The 23189-nt window shown below is 37.8% G+C and overlaps 1 protein-coding gene and 1 pseudogene across 2 annotated transcripts; one reads left to right on the plus strand and one right to left on the minus strand.

The window, feature by feature from the left end:
* Positions 1-3891: 3891 nt before the first annotated feature.
* On the minus strand, positions 3892-6226 carry LOC144652448 (uncharacterized). Its single transcript, XM_078512454.1, has one exon. It carries the CDS (start codon positions 6044-6046, stop codon positions 4433-4435), a length of 1614 nt encoding a protein of 537 aa, XP_078368580.1. The 5' UTR covers positions 6047-6226; the 3' UTR covers positions 3892-4432.
* Positions 6227-14009: 7783 nt separating this feature from the next.
* LOC144649809 (collagen triple helix repeat-containing protein 1-like) lies at positions 14010-19838 on the plus strand (annotated as a pseudogene). Its single transcript, XR_013569948.1, has 4 exons — positions 14010-14103; positions 17008-17132; positions 18475-18555; positions 19265-19838. The product of XR_013569948.1 is annotated as a collagen triple helix repeat-containing protein 1-like (transcript).
* The last annotated feature ends 3351 nt before the right edge of the window (positions 19839-23189 follow it).

Here is a 23189-nt window from a genome sequence, read left to right on the forward strand (position 1 = left end):
TCGAGTACAGAGTCCTAAAACCGTGCTGATGAAGGATTCATCTTCTTTCGACGGCCCCGAAGACATGGTGTCATGGCACTTCCAAATGCGTTTTGAATGCACATCACAGACTTGAACACAAACTTAATGCGGCTTCTAAAGACTTCTGAGAACAAAATAGTAATGTTTGGATGGAATTTTCAGAAGGATCGGTAAAGCCGTTGAGTGAATAATTGACTGCAGAAGCCGTTGGCGAAAATAAAAACTTTCGCTTTAGAGTGAACAAGTGAATAATTAATTCTTGTATGCCGAATTGCACGGCTTTGAAACTTTCGATATTTTGACGCTTTTGAATACATTTCTTGGCGTCCTCTTAACCGAAAATTTATATGAAATAAAGTTTCTTCCATTTTCCATCTTTAGTCCGGAATTTTCAACTTTTGAAGCCGAACAGATTTGACACGCACGTGTTGTTATCTGACACCAGGGCGCTAAAAAGGAAGGGCGTTGAAACGCGCTCAGAGCTCTTGAGCGATGTGTGATGCGGAGGCGGACTGGGGCGAGCGCGCTCCACTGCAGCAAAGTGAAAAACATGGCGGCAAATGCGATCGTGTGGCTGGTGAAAAAAAGTGATTGCTACGCGGAACCAGTAAGATATTTCCACGAAATTCTTTTGGGAATGGAATAACGATATGTTTCTTCAACCGTCAGAAGTTAAAAGTGCTCGATTCTGTGAACACAGTGTTGCATTATCACAAATAAAATCAACTTGCTCGAAAGGCTTTTTACCTTTTCTTCGGACGCTAGCAATCAAGCACCAATTACGTAAAAGATATGGTCAGAGATGGCTCAGTTTCCAAACAATAAGTACAGTATGTATTGCTCTTTCATCTGTGTAAATTTCATTTTGAACTTTTTTGAACTTTTTGAGTTAGAGGTTTTGAAAGTTTATACTTTTTTCGACTGTGCGATCAGGGTGCTATTAATAACTTTTTAGCAATTTTACTCTTTTCTCTGCGATCATATTGCGTCGTCTTTAACTGTGAATGATCATGAATTATGATGGAGTCTTTTTCCAAAATCTGACCTGTGAAAATCACTGAAATCTTACTTTCACCCTGACAACCTCAGTAAATTGAGATTAAAAACTGCAGCTCAAGAAATATCTGTCAAGTAAATAAAATAAATAAAGATGAAAGTGTGGGGTTTGTATCCATGAACTTCCCAGAAGAGAGTAAGTGTAACAGGGCAAGTGAAACATGCTTTCTGTAATTACATTTAAATCACTCATGACTCGGAATTTCCTTTTAGTTTTGATTTTGACAGATACACTGAGCAGCACATATAATAAGGTTAAAAAAAATAACAGGCCTTTTTTCATTATATGTTACTATTTTACTAAAAAAATAGAGTTTCATCTTTAGCCTGCATGCTAAAATTTTTATTTATGATCACTATATCTATACACACCACTAAGTAGCCCATCAATATAGTGTGACCAATGATCTTTATTTACTTTTTTGATTTATTTGATATATCTTGCTCTCAGTCAGCTTTATTTATATCATGATCATGTGTTGACAATGAGGTATCAAGGAATGTATTGTTTCCAGGATTGATCTAGGGGAAGGGAGCAGGGGGTACACCTCCTCACCTCTGAGATGACCTGCTTCTTTCTAGTACCATTCCTTACAAAATTGTGGTGCACCCCCTCCTAAAAAAATCCTGGATCTGCCCCTGATTTCATATTTGATTTATAAAAAGAAATGTCACTATTTGTTAATGCAGAAGACCACTTGACACATAAATTTCTTGGTAATTTTCCTTCCAGATCTAGATCTCCATACACATAACTAATGAAATATAATTTTATGAAAAGAACTCTAAGGCATTCCCAGCTGCTTTTCTGACATACTTTTATCCTCTTTCTCCACTGAAAATATTAAGAATAATTTGTTTTTATACAACAAGCATGGTCAAGCAACTGTTGCAAAAAATTAAAAAAGGTTTGCTTTTTATCTTTACATCACCAGAGCAAAAGGCAAATTATTAAAACAAAAAAGGTCTTAAACAATGCCATTTAATAATTAAAAAGAGGGAGATGTTGATGTTTGTGATGTTAATGTTTGTGTTGTAAAGACATACATTTGCTTGGCTAGCATCCAGTGTAGGGAAGTCTTGAATGGTTTGTACTCATTGAGTGCAACTGCACTGACATTGAGTGCATCTTCTTCTGCCAATGTATGAGACAGTTCTTTTGTGGCTACAACTGTCACCACCTGAGGATAGAAACTAGTGCCTGTTGGACAACTTAGAAAGAAATACTGGTTGATAGATATTTTTTTGGGCGAAAATTATTAAGTAAAGCAGTCATCATAAGGCATTGCCTGATGGTTAACATGATCTACCAGACTGAGAAGAATCTAAGAAATGCAGTCATTTAATATTGATTTTGAAAACAAATTTGACTGCAGCTGCAATTTTCACTCAAATGACTGAGATAATCAGGGTGTAATTGTGAATTTCACAGTTCAGAATCTTTAAAAAGACTTCTCTTGTTATCACGGTCACAGACAGCTACAACATGGTCGCAGAGAAACGAGTAAACTGCTAGAAAGCTAGTAATAGCACCCTGATCGCACAGTCGAAAAAAAGTGTAAAATTTCAAACTCTCTAACTCAAAAAGTCCAAAAAAGTCCAGAACGAAATTTACACAGATGAAAAAGCAATACATATTTTACTTATTGCTAGAAAATTGAGCCACCTGCTACCATACTTTTTACGAAATTGGTGCTTGATTTCTAGCGTTCGAAAAAAAGGTCGAAGGCTGTTCGAGCAAGATGATTTTAATTGCCATAATTCAACTCTGCGGTAACAGATTCAAACACTTTCTAACTTTTTACTGATTGGGAAGCATATCATTATTTAATGCCCAAAGAAATTTAGTGAAAATCTCTTACTGGTTCCGCGTAGCAATCACTTTTTTTCACCAGCCACACGATCGCATTTGCCGCCATGTTTTTCACTTTGCTGCAGTGGAGCGCGCTCGCCCCAGTCCGCCTCCGCATCACACATCGCTCAAGAGCTCTGAGCGCGTTTCACCGCCCTTCCTTTTTAGCGCCCTGATTTTGTCCTAGGAATTCTGCAGTATTGTAAGCGATTTTGCGCTGTTTTGACTGTTTCACGCCGCCGTGATTTCAATCTTCTCTAATCTTCTCTACACACTTTGTGTAATCCGCACAAAAATCATAGTAAGAGTAATAATATTACCAACAACAACAACTAATAATAATAATGCATTTCATAATCATATTTTTTATAATAGTAATAATTAAAATTTCTAGGGCGCAAATTCGCATATGGATACCATCAAATACATCTAAGAAGGAACTGAATTACGCAACTGTATAAATCAACCGCAGGAAACCTCAGCCCCGCACGTCTCCCTCGCTTCTCCCACGCTATCCTCAATCTCGCAACAAACATGGCCGCCCGCACTTCCTTACTATTGGTTACTGCTAGTATTTCAAAGTAATCCAACCATCCATAACCTACTCCCTCGTGGTTTGGGGAGGTTGTAACTGTCAGGATTCGTTCCTATCACTATTCTTATATGCACGGACATTTTGCTCATTTCTCGTTATTTGAAAATGCATGTAAAATTCCATAATTTCAGATAACGTTTGTTGTTGTTGAACAAGAACACAACACAGTGACCCTGGCGATGACTCGAACCCAGACCGTTTGATCCAGAGCTCAGTACACTAACAATTAAGCCACCGTGCCTCTCTTTTCTAACAGACTGAGTCTTCTTTCCATTCTGACAAAGTCAAGACTACGGACTTCAAACTCAAGAATTTATTACTAAAAAAAATATGTTACAGAAATAACGCTGCCCGCCGATAGCAAAGGCCTAATCGAGGCGAGTAGTGTAAAGTAATTAAGAAAAAAATACATCTATTTTACTATACATGATTACTCACTGCTAATACACATTTACTTTTTGTTACCAATTTACAAGCTACACTTGTTACAAGTTTCTTTCCTTAGCTTTTGGCTGTAACAACGAGAAAAACAGATTAGTTTTGTCTTCCGAAAGTTCGATTCTAATTCAGTCTTCATTCCTATTCTAGCAACAACCAAAGCAAACGCGAATTAATTTCCATGTTAAGTGAAAACCGCTCTAGTGCCTTGAACATAGCTTTACAGTTTGGCCAAGGAGTGACATTTTAGAACAAAAGTGAGCATTGGCGTATAGGCTCGATTACCAGTAGAGAAAACCCTGGACTCGAAAGAGCGACGGAAATCGAGCCTGACATTTATTAACGCGAACACTTACAAATTATTATGGTCCGACGAAAATTTGCTTGGTTGCTTAGTTCCAGATATTATGACTCAGTTACTATAAACTGAAACCTTTATTCATCGGTCACTTCTATTGTTTCTACAAGTGTCAAGAAAACGGCATTTTGCAAGGCTGACTTAGTGACTCATTGAAACGCCCATGTACAATTTCCCAAAGGTTTGTGCTAGACCATACAGCTACAGGCACTGTAGTTACAACTGACACTAGGAAGTGTCTTTTCCACTGTCTTCCCCAAACGGCCATTACTGCCATATTTTGATAGCGAGTCTCGATTGCTAGAGACATGCTGGTGAAAAACCACTCAATCACCAGCTGGACTGAAGTGTGAACGACAAAAGACTGAAGTAAATTTATGAGGGAATCATTTTGTAAGTAAATAAACTGATACAAGTATAAGAATCCGTTAACAGACACTATAGCAATTGATTCAGTCAACATGCTCATGATAGCGATATCAGCCATTAGTCTCTCACGGCGAGGAGTACGAAAACTTCCCCAAGGAGCTGATGTTCTTTTCCAAATCACGTGACAAATGTGATCAATCACAACCATGGTGCTTCGTTCTATGACTTCTGCAGCGCCGTGAATTACTCCAAGAATAGCGATGGATTGCAAACTGTCAAGTTCCGCCTGCAAAACTCGAAACATGACCGCTAAGCCAAAATACGACGGCGCTAATAAGACGTACGAATATCCCGGATGAGTGATGTTCCATAACTGCTGAACACAAATTCGCGAGATTACTTTGATTACGACTCCAATGAGAGGAGCGAAGAGTGCGATTAGCAGTTTACCTTCCCTGTTTTGTTTGTTGTACACTGGGTAAACAAACATCGTGATAAAGAAAGCGGTAGGGGCAAAAAGAAACGTCGGAGTTGTCATTTTACAAATCAGAATTGCTACCTTAACCGCTCGCAGGTTAAAGGACTTTGCGACAACATAGAACTTTAAAGTGATATTAGCAATAAAACAAATATACACTGGAACAAAATATGAAATAGGCAACCTGTAATAAGGTTTGCCTACGGCCTGAAGTATGATACGATAAAGTGCATCCAAACAGAACACAACGCAAGAAACAAGGATGAGTTTTCTTTTGAGCCCTTTTAACTGATAAGGGCGAAAAAGTAATAACAGATTTATGAACGACCAGGCGTAAAACAAGACACAAGCAATTAAATCCGAAATTGTTCTCATCCATTGTACTCGAACTGGAATTAATTCCTTTGGAAGATACTCACAGGCTAATAAAGTTTTATAAGACAGATATATCGTCAGCATGTATACTGAACCTATGATGGTAGCAGTTATTAGTGAAATCAAAGCTCCAATGTACATTGATTTACAAACTGTATGCAGAGCGGATGGTCTGAATCGCTTCCAAGCCATTGCTCTATCTTCATCTTGCTGATCTTCCCGTGTTTCTTCGTTTTCTTCTGGTGAGCACGCGTTCATAAGCCTTACATTAAGACGGCTAGACGGCAGATAATGGAAGCTCGTGATTTCCCTGTCGCTGTATTCTTGATAAATAAGCTCATCAATAGGAAGATAATGCCATTCTCGACCTGTGCTTTGTAGAGGATCGTAGCCAAAAGACTCTGCCGTGAATTCAGGTTCTTCTGGGTTGTAGTGCTCTGTCAGGTCTCTTGTAAAACTGAACACGACATGACCAAACACCTCTAACAGCGTACTGCTACTCATCTCTCACTTCGGTAAACCACTGGAAATGGTTAAAATCCAGTATAGCAGCCCTTTTATGCAGTTTTTAAATTGAATGGCACTTGGCTTAGTGGATGAAACAACTGAAAGCAACTGAAAGCTCGGTGATGGTCATCGATATGTCAGAACTTCCTGTGTTATTTGGTTTGATTATTTTTTCTGTAAGGCATCGTTTTGTTCGGTTATTTTTGGAAGTACAGATCTACTTGCATTAGTTACGAACACAAATTTCCGCGAAATTTGTTTGTAAAAGAGAGGTCCGATCCCGATGTTGAACCACAGGGGTCCTAGGCTCAAAATATATGACCACCCTGTTATATGTCGGCGGCAAAAAAAATGATTTGTATGAAACTTTGTAGCTACTATTAATGTCGTACGAAATTGAAAATAAACTGCAATTTCAGTCACATTATACGTTGTGTATGCATTGTTTCTTGACTGTTCTATTTTCAGTTAGCTCTTACCGAAATATTACAATGGTGAACACAAGCTTCACTCGAAATTCACTATTCACTATAATCGGTCTCGCTCTCTCCAAAACTTTGCATGGGTGTTGTTGAAGACATTACTTTCCAGGCAACCAAGTTAAAAATTACGGAAAATATAACCATGAATTCCAAACCTTCGGCTTTTTCCAGAACCTTGGCTGGTAGAGAGTCAGGGGCACCCCACGAAAATTTTACTATATATAGTAGTCGGAATGCCATTTTTACGTAATAAGTTTCCTTTCTGTGTGATTTAATGGCTTATTTTTAAACACTAAGAAAAATATATCTGTTCGGAAACGCTAGCTGAACTTTCAAACTTCAGAAAAGAAATTTACGGAACGTAATGTTATTAACCGAATTTACGAACCGCGGTTGCCTTTTTGTTAATCGTAGCTGGCCTTTTTTCGTACCTAAAACGACATTTTTATCTCTCCGAAAACAACAGGCATTACTTTTCCCATCTAACGAAAGTTTGAGAGATAAAGAAAACTCCCAAAAATCGTAGGCGATTATAGGTCTTCCGAACAGATATTCACCGAAGCGGTCTGTGTTGGGTGCCCCTGGAGAGTGGACACGTTGTAATATATTCTTCCGTCGGAGAGGGCGGCAAGTAAGACTGATAGCCTCGACGTTTTTTAAAAAAACAAAAAATGCAGAGAAACTCATGGGAGCTCCTTGTGAGACCGCTGGATCTTGTTTGCTGAGGTTAAAATACCGTAACCATCTTTGAAGCTTTCTTCAAGCTTGAAAGTTTGATCGAATGAAGTTTAAACGGAACTGGCGATGAATATATAAATATTATTGCCGGCAGCCGCGGCTCATTAGCTTGCACAGGAAATATCCAGAAAAGACTTAGTAAACGACCAAAAACGTCACGAGATAGCGCGACTCCATATCTTTGCCAAAAACGCTAAATTTACCATGTATTTGTTTACAGGTGAATTCGCTCGAATTACCATTATGCGTCCACAAATAAATAAAAGGGTTAAATTAGTAATGAAAAAACTACAGAGCAACACTCATGTTTTTATTTAAAACTTCTCTCTCATCTGTTGTCAAAATCAAATCCTGTTGTATGACTTTCACAGTAAATATAAACAGATCATGTTTTTCTGTACGATGTAAAATCAAGAAATAATGCTTCAGAAAGTTAAAGCGTTCTCTCTTTCTTTGTTGAAGTTTTCCTCTAATTATGAGGGATTTCAAGTTGAATAAAAATTACCTTGTAGCATAATTCAAAAGATTGTCAATTAATTTGGCATGAGCATAATCTTAACCCGATTTTAGACACACTATAAAATCACTAACAATTTAAAATACAATGGAGACATGATACCAGTCAAATTGAAACTTTAACGCCCCCAGGGGCATACCCGGAAATTTGACTCATCGATGTGCCCAGGAAGTGGGGGGGGGGGGGGGAAGGAATTTCACATCGGAGTTTTTTCTAGGGGGGACTTTGAAACCATATGAGGGAACGGGGGTTAGGGATTTGTGTTTAATTCGCGGTTACCTTCACGGCTTCTGTTCGAAATCATGGTGGAGATCGTGCTGCTATAGGGCTAAAAGGGTAAATCGTGTTCTTTTGTGACACCATTTGTGGCTGCAAAAGAAGGGCCTACAAAAGCTTTGGTTTGTGTTTGAACGTAGATAAGTTGTTTAATTATGAATATTCCATTAAATATGAAAACGTGAAAGTCAAAGCCGCTGATCAAGGTAAAATATTTGCATATAATTCACACTCCGAAAAGAAATACACTTTTGTTCTATTGGTCATTTTTCCCATGTACCGGGGATAGAGGAATGCGACCATTAGTGGGGCATTTGAACAACATTTTTATCCCGGGGGCCGGATAGGAATTTGAACAACCAAAACTTCAAAAATTCTATTTCTGTGGCAACTATCAGTCCATAGACCCTCTTAAGAAACACTATATTATTATGACTCTTTTCTACTTCCCTTTTTGAATGGTATCTAACCGGATATCAGTGCATGACAAAAGAACGCTTATACTTTCTAGTTTCTGTGTATTTTTATATCAGTGCTATTTTTGAACTGCGATAATTGTGCTGGTTCCAGGTTGTTTATAACACCTTGCACAGTTTCTGTAACGGGATAACCCTCCCAGGTCGTTACAACTAGCGATGGCGAGATTGACTGCCTTAAAATGAAGAACAAATATTTCTTCAGAGTTTGGTGTACCAGTTGATAAAGGCCACCGATAGTTTGATTTTGGTATAAGCAAAGGTGGATTGCTACTTTTAATACACTTGATACTATTGGCAAATTGAAATACTCTTAGCAATTATTGAATGAGGCTGAGTATCATTTCGGTTTCGGCGGATAACACCTCCGAGATCCGCATAATTCTTCTTATTATACATTAGAATTACTTTGAAACATGTGATTGGTCGAGAGCATTCAGTCAATATACAGTAGCATGTGAACTTGACATGATAACCCAATATCTGCAGCAGATATTGGGTTATCATGTCGAGTTCAAAGTCCGCCTGGTTTCCAAGCCCCTCGTCCGTGTAGTGCTGTCAAACGTTTGAAAATATGGCTGAGCGATTCGCCTCCGTTTCCGAAGAGGAATTGGAAGTTTTGATCGAGAACAAAGATTCTAAAAATACCAGGAGAACAACAACAACGAGTGTCAAAATTCTGAATGATTATTTGAGGGAGAAGATCCTGGAGGAACCACATTATGTAAGAGCACATTTTGAATGAAAGCCATTTTGCATCAGATAAAAGTCTTCGTTTGCAAATTGTTTGAAAACGTATAATAAAACAATTATTGTATTCGGTTTTCGCATGTTATCTGTGTTATCTGAGGTCTGTGTTATAGATAACACAGACGCGAGGTTTTGATAATAATAGCCAGGGAATTAAAAAGTAAAACTGGAACAAACAATGCAACATTTTTATCGAAATATAGAATGTTTATTTACTTCAAATGGTATTAGATATCATAATTATATTAATAAGTAATATTCTTGCCAATGATTGACAACAAATATTTTCATTCCTCCTTATGGAAAAAAATGTTGATATGTCCAGGCATTTCATGTCCGCAATGTTGCGGCACGGACGGTGCCTAGAGTCCTGCTTGACATGAATACACCGACTTATTTCAAAATGGATTTCACGTATAATACGATCCACCCTAATTAACCCTATTCAGACCGGGGGGGGGGGGGGGGCTTTTGAGGCCCGCGCTGACTTTGAACTTTTATAACTTTTTTAAGATTTAACCAAACGCTGCCAAACTTTCTGAGTTTTCCTAAAATTTATCAGGCAACAATTTGGTAGAGTTGGATGATGTGTCAGGAACTTGACATCACCATGGCAACGGCAATTTGACAGGCATGTTTTCCCAAATTTGTAATTTTGCGTGTTTCTGTTGATAAAAATCAACTTAAATTGAATTATTTTTACATTTTTACGGGTTTAAAGCACATTTTTATTTATTTTGAGTACTTTGCAGTGATTTTGGGTGGTTTTCTGGCGTTTTGGGAAAATTTTGAAATCCAAGATGGCGGATCCAAGATGGCGGCTGTTTTGACATCATGATGTAATTGTCGCATGATGTGACGTCACCATCCCACGTGACGTATACCAAAAGAAAGAGTTTCGGACATACAATACATCCTATAAGTTTCATGGTGATTGCTTAAATATTCTGGAAGTTACATGGGGGGGGGGGGGGGGGGGGCTTCCAAAGCCTGGTCTGAATAGGGTTAATCTAAGTTGTCACGCGCTAAAAGAGCTAATGAACAGAAAACGAAGAACCCTGCGACAAATTGTTAAAAATAAAATCTTCTAGTAAAATATCCAAAAAGTGCCACGCAAAAACCCTTACATGGAAGACCCTTAATCGCGCCGAAAATGCTTAATACATTACTGTTTTGAATTTGCTGTATGCGTCCCCTCCCACGACGAATTGCATTATTTCATTTCAATAATTATGTATTTGGCAAATATAAACTATATTCCTCACTGTGCTTCTGTGAAATCAATATTTCTGTGCTGAACAGCTTGTTATGGCGATGGTTAAAAAGGGAGATGTTACCACAAGCCAACACAAAACAGCCAATGAGCAGATAATGTGGTTGAATGAAATTGGTATCACATTATTACAACTTTCAGTAAATTTTTTAATATCAACTCTTAGCTGTCCTCCCGCACTAAGAGAGAAACGATTAATTAACAAAAAGGAAAACTACACAGCTTGTAGTTTTGTTTGTTCACCATTTTAAAACATTTTTATGACAGACCATTTCGACTTTAAAATAAAATTGATAATAAAACGAACAGAAATGAAATCAATACTTAATACTATATAGCCCCATTTACACGGCAGACTGATTTGTGGCACGGCTCGGACAAAATTGGTACGCGTACCAGAAGAAATGGTTCGGCACGGATAAATTTTGTCGTGTAAACGACTTTTCCTCACTCGTGCCGAACCAAAATTTTACCCGTGCTCGGACCTAGTCGCGAGGTAGTCCGAGCACAGATAAAATTGGTACGCGTTCAGTCCTGAAAATCTAACCCGGCTCGAATGAAATGTGTAGTGTAAACGATTAGCCGTGCTGAACCAACTCTTTTCTTACGTTACTTCATTCAATAAATTTGCAGAAATTCCACTCGGCGGTGTGTTAAACGTGTATTTTATGAAACACAGTTGCCAATAATTAAAATCACATGAACATTCATGGAAGAACTAGCGTGACTTTCAGCAATCTTCTTTGGTCGCTTTCTCCTGAGTTCGTGTTCGTTAGTGTCCAGAGTCGAAAGCTGAAATACTACCTTGGAAGAGCATGATGTAAGGAGTTGAACCAACTAATGCGAGAAGAATAAAATAATAATAATAACAACAATAATAGTCGTCGTCGTTAATAGGAGAGGTACAAGCCATCACTGCTGCCATTTACTGCTGCCATCTGAACAAGAACCATTTATACTTTCACCCTTTTCTAGTCTTCTGGGAAAAGGCGAAATGATGCGCGACTCGTATGTGACGTTTAAATGAAATAGCGGCATGCGCACTAAGGCAGAATAGCGTACGCTGGCCAAGGTTTTGAGCCTTTTACCCGCACCAAAACATTATTTAACGCAGCTTAGCACGGTAGTAAAAAGGACGTGTAAACAGGGTATCAGTGCTATTTTTTTTGGTACGCGTACCAATTTTATCCGAGCCGTGCCACAAATTTTCTGCCGTGTAAATGGGGCTTAAATGTCGAATTTTCGCTTGAAATACTGGAATTAAACTTATCAAAAGTCATTTCTTATGAGGCAGCACTGAACTGTTTTTCTCCATATGATTCTGTCGCCAAGGAAGCGTTTTCAGTCTAACGCAGAAATATGACCCATTTATTAAAAAAGTACAACACCCTGTGATGAAAAAAGCTGATACACAGTGCGGTAAATTCTAAGCGTTTAGCTTACCACTGACCTCAGCTTTAAGCAAGAACAAGTTTGCCGCCGAAAAGGTGAGTGCTGAATTACTGTAATTGTTCGATTTTCAACCATCGCATCACTTTCATACGTTTTCGCACTTTCATGAAAAAAATTTCCTTAAATTAGGTAGACTTTCTCGATGCGGGTCTACAGCATTTTTTTTTTACAAGAAAAATATTGCGCGGCGCAATTCTTACTGCTGTCTGATTTATTCAATGCGTCGTTTATCAGGAAAGTTAAGTTTAACCATTCGGGTACAAAATTTGATTAAATTAACCATTGTGCGTTATGCCATATACGCACAATGGCATAACGGTTAAATTCGATTTTAATTTTTTTTTAAAAAAAAATAATTTTACAGCGTACCATTTTGTTTAAGATCTATACCTTCAAAATCTGAACGCGCTCTATCAATTTATAATCACGATCATAAAAGGCCATGCAGTTTCAGTCGTAACGATAAATAAAATAGTAACTGATATATTAATGGACACTCGGACACTCGGCAAAAATAAATCCAAGACGGAAGCAATTCTTTAATGTTTCGGAGTGATATTAACGAAGATGCTAAATAACGATGAAGAAAATCTCCCTCAGGCGATAAGATCTTTGTACTTATCAATAGTATGCTTTATAATGATTTGATCCCTCTGATATGAAAAGGGTTAGCCAATCCCGGAATTTATCATTTGATGAAAATGGTGTGATATACAAAATCTTAGGAGATTTACAAAAAATAACTTTTTTATTCCACTGTAAAGCTTACTGAATATCCAAATACACTTAATTTCGTGGATTAAGAATTTGCCAAAATCATAATTTTCACGGTTTTTTTTTCTTGAACCTTAAACTAAGTGCGAAAATAATGAAATAAAACCAAGGCGAACAAAATTCAAAAATATGCAAACGTATGGCGAATTATTGCTATTTTGTTTCTTATGAGTATTTTACTCTCGAAGATGGAGGCTCTTGAAGGCCCTGCTGACCGTGATAAACACACTCATTTGCAACTTAATTGTTTTAAAATAAAGAGACTTCCAGGAAAAATGTCCGACAGGGATCCACAAAAACTAAAATTACCTTGTTATAGGAATATAACGAGGCATTTTAACAACGCGAACAAAATTGACGCGCGCGTAATAAAATTAACGCGAATTTAAGAAAAGTTCTGGTCGAATCATTATAGTAAAAAAGTTAACGTCAATAAAATTAACGCGAATTTTTGAAATTCGCGTTAGTAACATGTATCGTTAATTTCCTATAATAAGGTATTAGCTCTACCCCGGGGAAGACCCCTTATTATTATTATTTTTTTTTTAAAAAAAAAACTAATTAAGTTCTATTTTGAACTCGTCGTTTTGACATGCATCCTCACTATGTCATTTTTTTATTGTTGCAATGCATTTGCGAAATAATAAAAAAAGAAAAACAACAAATAATTGTTTGGCAAAAACATACCATTTTCAGTTTTTGGGCTTCATTTCATCTATCGGAAACGAGTTGAAAAGCAAGCAAACTATAAGGCAGGCAGACTGTGTGATTTTCTTAGTGTGTTGAATCGGTAACAAATTACTGCAAATTCAAATTGTGTAACACTAATTTTTAACTAACATAGGCCGCTTGATTGTTTAGTTTACCTCCAGCAAAGAGAGTAACACATTTAATTACAAAACACGAGAACCACACGGCTTGTAATTTAGCTTGTTTACATTTGTAATATCTGAAGTTCGAACATTTTTGGATGCAGAAACTGATGAAGAAGCAAGTACCGTTAGTTGAATTCTGCAGCTGAAGTATTAAAACTTCTTGTGGCTGTCAGTGCAGCCTTAAATTCTACTTCTTCAATATTTCAGTCAGCATTTTGGTTCTGTTGCCTTGTAAACGTTGTTTTAACGCAGAAAAATGACCATTTACATTGTAAAAGAAGTGAATACCTCCCAGTGGTGAAAAAAATGCATTTAACTCGATGTACAGCTCAAGTCATCACAGTGCGAGAAGCGCTTACCAAGTGAATAACAATTACAACCGTGTTAAACTTGTTGATCATATTCCTGTTATATTTCACAGCCCGAAACGTTTTCCAAACGGTAGGTGTTGATTGAAAGAATTCCTTCTTACCAGCCAACTACTAAAACTTTAATTTGCTTTTAAAAGTCGGTTTGTTGCAAACTTAAGGTTACTGAACAGGTTCGCGGGTGCGTTCCACAAAATGATTCTCATGGGCGCGTAATTTTAGGAAAATACCTAAACCTATATATCATTTCAAATGTTATAGAACCAAAAACGACGACGGCAGATTATTCCCTTGGAAAACAAATTGCTTTACTGAATCTGAAGGAACGATGGAAGGAGTTAAATTAAGCTCAGCTACGATACCCTAATTTGCAAAAATGTCGTAAAAACGACTCACTGAAAAGCCTTGTGATTCGTACCTCGCGCATCGCATAGCATTAGCTAATCGCTCTCAGAACCTCATTTTTAGCGGCATTTACAAACTTTTGAAACTCAAAAATGTTCCAATCGGTCACACAAATATAATTTTAATTTTGCAATTATTGCTACAATAACAATTAGTTAACAATTAGTCATTTGTACCGAACAGAATTTGTGCAGAATTTTGAGCAGAAACACCTTTTTCACGAACATTTCCGGCAAGCAAAATACGCCATTTGTCGAGCAAAAGCTTAATTTTGGTTTACTTTCGACACTTATTTCAAAAACGCTCATGGGAGCTTTATCATTAAAACAACACACTTTTCTGATATAAACATTTGCGAAAGGCATAATTAAAGATATAGAAAATACGCGTTTTTTGGAAGTAAAATTATACGCGTGGACATAGCCTAAGTGATCTATAGTCAGACGCATTCATGGCTTAAACCCTTTTACTCCCGAATTTTCCCCCAAAACGCGTTTTTTAGCCGCTAAACTGAATTTTGGTGCTTTGATCTTGACTTTACCTTAACTTTGCTAAAGAAGCACTTTTTTTTCACTTCAGCAACATTTTGATAAAGATTTCGTGCAAAAAAGTACAATATTTCACTTTGGTGCATGTGCATAAGCCAAAATTTGTATTTCTTTTGCTCAACCGTTCCAATTTTGTTTTTGCTCCTTTTGCTTCCTTTTTTCCGGCTTTCTTATTCTCGTTACCTTTTACTCTTCAAATCCTTTCTTTTGGCCAAAAAGTTATGACGTTATCATTGGAAAACACTGAAAAGGGGACCTTAACCAATTAAAGGTGCACTGGCCTGTTTAAGCACCGATTTTACACCAAAAACGGATCGTGTTTTTTTTTTTTCATTTTGTTATTTTGATTTTCCTAAGCGAAGGAATAGTTCCAACGCTGTGGCATGCCATTTATGATATTAAAACCAAAAAGTTTCGGAACTCTATAGGTTTTAATATTTCGGCTTTTACTGCTCATGTAAGTAACGGATATGAAAACTGCAGAAACAACGATTCGAATGAACTGCCGAGTGAACAGCCAAACATGTGCATAAGCACTTGAAAGGTCTGAACAAACAGACCGAGCAGACGAAGGTCGAAAGTGCAGAAAACTATCCATAAGACTGACTGACTAGAGAGTTTACAGACTAGATGGTAAAGAAAAGTCCTAATAGTTATGTTTTCGTAAGTAACAGACTCAATGACTGGCTATGGTGGTTTACTTAGTAGTGATCTGTTTTCTTTATTTAAATTTATCACTTAGATAAATTACTATTTTAATTTAGTTAAGGAATTTGTAATAGTGAGCTCACTAATAAGTTTTCTTGGATCGGAGTAGATTGTCATGAAAGCTCAGAAAGTCTGCCATTCTCGTCAGGGGCACAGTGACAGACCCTTTAGAGAGATAATTAATTCGCAAACTGTAAAGCTAGAAAACAGGATAATGAGCGCGCGCAGGAATACGTTACATTGATCTCTTTTCCGTATTGTAACGTATCGTTAACTAAAAGCCAAATCAGGGTAAATCTCTCTAAACCACGTTTCAAACTGTGGTACCACAGCTGGCCCTACGTGGCTGAGCTAACTGTTTACAATCTATATACCGATGAAACGTTTACAAAAAGTTTAAAACCGGCAAAAATCTAATGACCTAAGTTAGGAAAGTTCGTTGGATGTGTTTAACAATTGATGATGAGATTACTTTACTAAAATTGCCGTAAACTAAATAAGCTTTCGCAGTTATGTTTTAAACATTGTTATTAGGATTTAATTTCGGTAAATTAAATCTCCTAAAAACAAAAATAATTTACTCACCATCGGAAAAAGCTGAGCGCTTGGCACGGAACAAACTCGCTTGGTCGTTTTCATTTGTTAGCTCGCGACGGTTTGTTGTACACGCGTGCTTTAAATTTGAACGCTCGCATCATGCGTGCGCGTGCAATCTGGCCACCAAAAAGAGTGGGTACTAGCATAGCGCGCGTTTAAAATTAAGTGAGGGAAAAGTTTTGACGTCTCAGGATAAATCCTTGATATTAAAATCCAAAAATTGTACGAAATTCGGCTACGTTACTTGACGACTGGCTATTGGGTTTTACTTGGTAGTAACAGGTTGTCTTTACAAAAAAACTGTCAGAATGCAACCGATGTTCAAAATGAACTGTCCTGTAGAAAGGTTGATCCAAGCTCTATCAGATTCTTATCACGAAATTCCACTGACGTGCTTAATGATGATATCACAAGTGGTTCAATGACTGCACCTCCAAATAGCGCCTAAAATGCGCGTTTAGGAGTAAAAGGGTTAAACGTGAACAAAAATATATGATGAGAAAAATAACAGTATTATATATAGCTACAAGAAACCGTAAGATAATTTTCAGCGTCTGTCGCTAATTCGCCTTGCCAAATCTTTACGCGCAAGTAAACTTTCAAAGGGAACTTTATTGATCTGCTCGCCACTGACAGTTTTGCTCAACTGTTGAAAGGAATTCCGTGTAAAAAAATTTGTTTTAAAAAGTGATGGTTTGAATCCTTTCGTCTCTCAACAGACGACTAAACAGCTGCGCATTGATACAAATTCCCCTTGTGTTGTGAAGTGGCCATCATGAAGTTGCATCTTTTCTCCATCGCTTTGCTGCTTTTCTTGACTGTGCATCATTGCAATGGACGTCGCGTAAGTCTTTATGAAGCATTTTCGTCATTTTATTACAGCTGCCTGTCCCCATTTCAGTTTGAAGTCAGAAATGTGTGCGTTCCCCCTTGCTGTCAAACACTTCTGGGTATATTATCTGCGAATGTGTTTACCACTGTTCATGGTAGTATCGCCTCCGTTGATTTAATGAGCTAAATGAGGGTACCGTAAAGGCTCTATTACGGTAAGCCCCCCTCTTATAAGCCCCCCCAATCCCTTTGGAAGTAAATTATTTTTAACCTCCCCCCCCCCCCCGCCCACTCTTCTTTTAAGCATTCCGCCATAGATGGTCAATCATGACAGAAAAGATAAGACAAGATAGTAACTCAACGCAAAGGTTATTCATCCAATTCACTGACTGGGGAATGTGTTACTTAACAGCAATAGAACCATTATTTCAAGCCCCCGGTTTGAAATAAGCTCCATTTACTCACGCAAGCCGTCATTTATCGGTATTTTTCAGAAATAGTGAATAACTGAAAAATTCGACATTAAACTAACGTTTTCCGATTTCTGAAAACGGATGGTAAATACACTATTCACCCTGGCCATTCTTATAAGGTCTCCAACCCCTACACACACACCCCACCCCTCCCAGGAGGAGAGAGGGAAACAGCCGTACTGAATGAAACATTTTACGGTAGGTCCTGAAACATAGAATAACTGAAATTGCATAAACATTGCACCGTTACAGAAAGCTAAGGGCGCTATGCACTTCTTAGGGACACTCTTCACTTCTCGGTAATTGAAGAAACTATCAGTTTGACTCAATTGGCAAACTTGGCGTTACAAACTACAAGGTTTAAAGGGACACTGTCACGTGGATTTTAATGCTTTTCTGTAAAAAGTACTAAAATGGCGAATAGCTCTTTTCATACATAAAACGCACCTATAGTACATCAAGATAAAGATTTAAAGTAAATTGCTGTTGAAGGAAGAAGGGAGCCATAATAATATCAGGTGTTTTTCCAAACCACAAGGACAAAATTTAAAAAAATCAGCCTGATTTTTTCAAGTTGAGATCTAAAGTTCCTGATGGCATCACAATAATATCTTTGTTATCGCTTCAGTACACTTACATGGTGATTTGTAACAAAATTGGATCACTATTCGTAGTTTCCATATATGTCTTAAGGCTCTTGAGGTTTTGAAGTGAAACTGGTGACAGTGTCCCTTTAACAGTAATCATGTAGGCCATCTAATTTTAATATTAAGCTACCTGCTGCCGTTTGCGAACTGACTTTTACCAAGGTATTTTTTGCCATTTGACGAGAAATTTTTTTAACGAAAAATGTTTTGACTTTTGTTATAATTTCTCTCACAGCGCGGAGCATTCAGACGATGGAAGCAGTGTGCTTGGGATTATGATAATACAAAGGATGACAGGGACGTTGGACAAGTACATGTAAGGATGAAAACATAAAAATAAGAATAAGAAAAAATCATTTATCATGTTTTTTGTTCACATGAACATTAACTGTACATTGTCCATTAGTTGTTAAGAAGTTTGCCTGAATTACAGTAAAAAGCCGCATAATAGAACACGTGTTTTGGGGGTTCAGGTTGATTTTGTTCTTATACATCGGGTGTTTTCTGCAAAATCAGCCTGAAAATGTTCTTAAGGTGTTCATAAAATTGTTTGTAAAATTTAAATACTGTATAGACTACAAACAGATGAAATCAATGTGCAAGCACAACCGACATTTATCATTAAGTAATGCATGGAACTAACCTTAACTGCATTAATCATGTGTGCAGTGGTCTAGCACATATATTGATCTACTTAATTAGTACCGTACTCTAGTAGGTCATTTTAATCTAACTGGCAGCGAATTTTTTTTATATATATAAGAACAATTTTCATTTTTCAGCTGAATGTGTTCTTATGTATATATGGTACATTTTCACCAAATTTCAGCCTGTGTTCTTAATCCACTTGTTCTTTTATGCGGGTTTTTACTGCATTTGCTAATAAGGCGAATCTGCATATTGGTATCAGAGAGGGTTAATTATTATTTCTCTCATTTTCTAATTTTAAAAAGAAGACAAAATATTTCATAGCTTAGCTACGAAGTCATTTGTCAATTTACGCGATTTGTTTTGTACTCTTGCAGGAATGAGACTTTGTCAAGTTGAAGAAAAACACATACCTTCGTGTGGTTTACATGGGCAACATTCGCATTGCAGGCTGTACAAACTGCTGTAAGAGGTGGTACTTTACCTTCAACGGCGCAGAATGCAAAGATCCCGCCCCAATTGACGGCTCCCTGTACCAAGGCGTTGACCTGAACATCCACCGACCTGCCAACATAGAAGGCTACTGTGGCGGGATTCCTGCTGGCAAAGTAAGCGTTGGATTCAGCGTTGGCAGTTGCCGCGTTCCATACAACGCTAATGGTGATGCCTGGACCAGTTGGAATCAGGCGAACAGGATCATCATTGAGGAAGTGGAACCTCCAGTTGCTTAACTTTTAAAAAGGTGTTGTTTAAGGGGGCATTTTTGAAAGCGGTGTAGGCGTAAGAGTTCAAACTTATAAGCACATCCATCATGGTTGTCATTAAAAGTAATAGTTTACTTGTGCACTGGAATCAAAATAAAATACTGTAAAATGTAGAGTCAAAATGTATGTCTATGGAAATCAATAAGCCGACATATGTAAAATGAGGTCCATTAAAGGGTGAATGAACGGTCTTTCTTGTTGTTTATTTTATTAACTATTGTAAATAAGCTTCATTGGTGGGTTAGGGAACAAAGTGAAAAAAGGTGTGTCGCGATTTTCTCAACACATTTATAAAAACTGCAATTTGTTTGGTACACCTATTCCCACTAGTCAATTTTCTTTTGCCTAATCTCTATAAACCTTTCGCAAGTCAATTTCCAAACTCCAAACTCTAAAATGTATATGATGGTTGTCAGACTGGGTCGAGGCATGCGGAGGCTGTAGACGTGTTTCAAACTGCTCCGCGTAACTTCGTCAATTAATGATGTTTTTAGGCCTTAAACTCTTATGAATCCCAAGCGAACTAGAGAAAGCAGTAATTCGAGCGCGTCTGGTGCATCGCCCGTGGAAAAACGAGCAAGAGAGTTTAACTCGGGTACCTCGCCCGAGCGATCTACTGAGGTCTTCGAAATGTCGGCGGACGCCTTGGAGACGAAATTAGATCTTATCTTAAAAAGATTAGAGATCATGGACAATAAACTTGAGGAGATAAACACTAAGGTGTCCAACCTGGAGACCAAATTCAACTCATTAGAAGGCAGAGTGGAAAAATTAGAAGATGCTCATTCGACCACGAGGACGGCCGTACAAGAGTTACAAAATGGCCTCCAGGAATTCAATACGCAAGTCAACGAAGCGACAGCGGCCCGAGAAAAGGCGAGCGAGTTCTGTGAGAACAGGTACAAAGAATTGGAAAACAAACTGTTGTATGCTGAAGTGTATCAAAGGCGAGAAAATTTGCGTTTCTACGGCATTAGCGAGGAAGAAGAAGGCGGAGACTGTCGCATGGTGCTTAATTCTTTCCTGGAACAGCAATGTGGTGTCCAAACAATGGGTATCGAATTTCAAAGGGTCCACAGGATCGGAAAGCCTCATGATGATGGAAGCCCTAGAGCAATAATCGCTCGGTTTCTTAGATATAGCGACAGAGAAGCAGTTTTCTCAAAAGGAAAGTCGTTGAAAGATTCCGGGTATAGGATCGCTGCAGACCTGCCAAAAGAAATAGTTAACCGAAGGAAGCTCCAGTCGAAGAAGCTGGTCGATGCAAGAAAAGCGGGTAAGATCGCGTATTTCAGCCGCGCTGAACCTGATAAATTGTATATCGATGGACACTTAAACCCACTTTAATTATTGACGTTTACTTTTTTGTTTGGATTGTTTGATGCCTATATTTAGGCACAGCTTGAACTTATATTGAACGCGAATTTGTAACTAGATAAGCTTGCCTCAGTCGTAAATGGCCTTGCTTTCTCCTTATTATGATTTAATAGACGAAGTTATGGGGAACAAATAACCGTTGTAATCATCATTTCCCCTCTCCGCTTAGTTTTCGTATTTAGTTTGTGTTTATTTTTATGTTGCTTTTTGTTTCAATCAATTTCCTCGAGTCGTTCTACGGTGGCACAACAGTGTTTCTGGTCACCTTTTATGTTCTGTCGTTTTCGTTATTCGTTAGTGTCTTGTAGGGTGTTAATTGCAAATGCAATAAGGGAGAGTGTTAATTTTTTTTTTCCGCAAACAAACGCCTGCTTTACGCAATATTTTTCTTCACAACTTTTGTATGGAAATGAATTCAGGTAACGCTTTTTGTTATTCCATTGACAGCTGCATTGGTGGCCTTTTACAAATTCTAAAAGTTGTGGTAAAATCATGACAGCAAGCAACTTTGCATTTAAACTATTATCCTTAAATGCTCGTGGGATTCGTTCTTTTGAAAAACGGAAAGCAGTATTTGGATGGGTAATGAGACAACAAGTCGACATTTGCTTTATTCAGGAAACCTATAGTACTAAGGAAGTTGAAAATGTTTGGAAAAAGCAGTGGAAGGGTGAGATGTATTTCTCGCATGGTTCTGTACGTAGCAGAGGCGTGCTTGTTTTAATTAAAAATAATTTGGAATTCCAAATCAAGTCCATGCGGCAGGACAAAGAGGGTCGTTTTATTTTTCTCGAGGCGCTGGTGCAAGATCAAAAGTTTTTATTAGTAAACATCTATGCTCCAAACAAAACGAGTGAGCAAACTCACTTTTTCGACAAAATCAAGGAGGAATTGGATAACATTGATATAGATGACGACTGTAGAATAATCATTGGGGGAGATTTTAATGTTATTTTAGACCCCAACCTTGATGGTTGTGGGGGCAAACCAAAATTAAAGGAATCAGCTAAGCAGATTGAGAATATTTGCTTACTGTACGATCTAGTAGACATTTGGCGACTTAGGAACCCAGGAATAAGACGTTTTACTTGGACACAGAAAACTCCTGTGATCCAAAGGAGGCTTGATTTTTGGTTAACCGATAATGCCTTGCAGGAGGAGATCGATCAGGTGAGCATTATTCCTTCCATAAAGTCTGATCACTCCGCCATTCTGTTGTCAGTTAATGGAATAGAAGAAAAATCACACGGTCCTTCCTTCTGGAAGTTCAATGCAAGTTTATTAGATGACAATGACTATGTAGCGCTAATAAACGATAGATACCAGGTTTGGGTTGACGAATTTAGGGATATACAAGATCCCAGATTGCTTTGGGATCTCATTAAATTCAAATTAGACAGGAGACAATTTCATACAGTAAACGCAAAGCGAGGGAAAGGAAGGCGAAATTGACATCTCTAGAGGAAAAATTGACAATCCTTCAAGAGCTTTGTGACCAGGATCCATCTACGGATAATCTGAATAGGCTAGAGATTTTGAAAACCGAGTATGACCTTCAATATGAATACATTGCACAAGGCGCTATAATCCGTTCAAGGGCAAGATGGTACGAGCAAGGAGAGAAAAGCAACAAGTATTTTTTGAACTTGGAGAGCTCTAGGGGTAAAAAGAGCACAATCCGAAAGATTCTTAAGGAGGATCAATCTCTGACAACGAATCCCAAAGAAATAATGGCCGAACTTAGAAGTTTCTACTCAAATCTTTACCAAGTGAACTCTACTGGAGAAAGTGAAGCCTCATTAGACGCATTTCTTAACAGCGTATCCTTACCCACACTGTCTGAAATACAGAAAGAGAAGTGTGAGGTAGAATTGACTATCGGTGAATGTTTCAACATCTTGAATGGTTTTCAAAAGAACAAAACACCTGGTAACGACGGCCTTACAACGGAATTTTACTTAGCCTTTTGGCCCATTCTTGGAAAACATTTGGTAGCTTGTCTCAATTATGCACATAATCACGGAGAGTTATCTAACTCTCAGAAACAAGCGGTGATCACTTTATTAGAAAAGAAAGGAAAAGATAAAAGGCTGATCAAAAATTGGAGACCGATTTCCTTAATTAATGTGGACACCAAAATAGCCTCCAAAGCGCTAGCTAA

This window comes from Oculina patagonica, chromosome 4 (genome assembly GCF_052425735.1).
Source record: "Oculina patagonica isolate OP01 chromosome 4, crgOcupat, whole genome shotgun sequence".
Taxonomy (NCBI): domain Eukaryota; kingdom Metazoa; phylum Cnidaria; class Anthozoa; order Scleractinia; family Oculinidae; genus Oculina; species Oculina patagonica.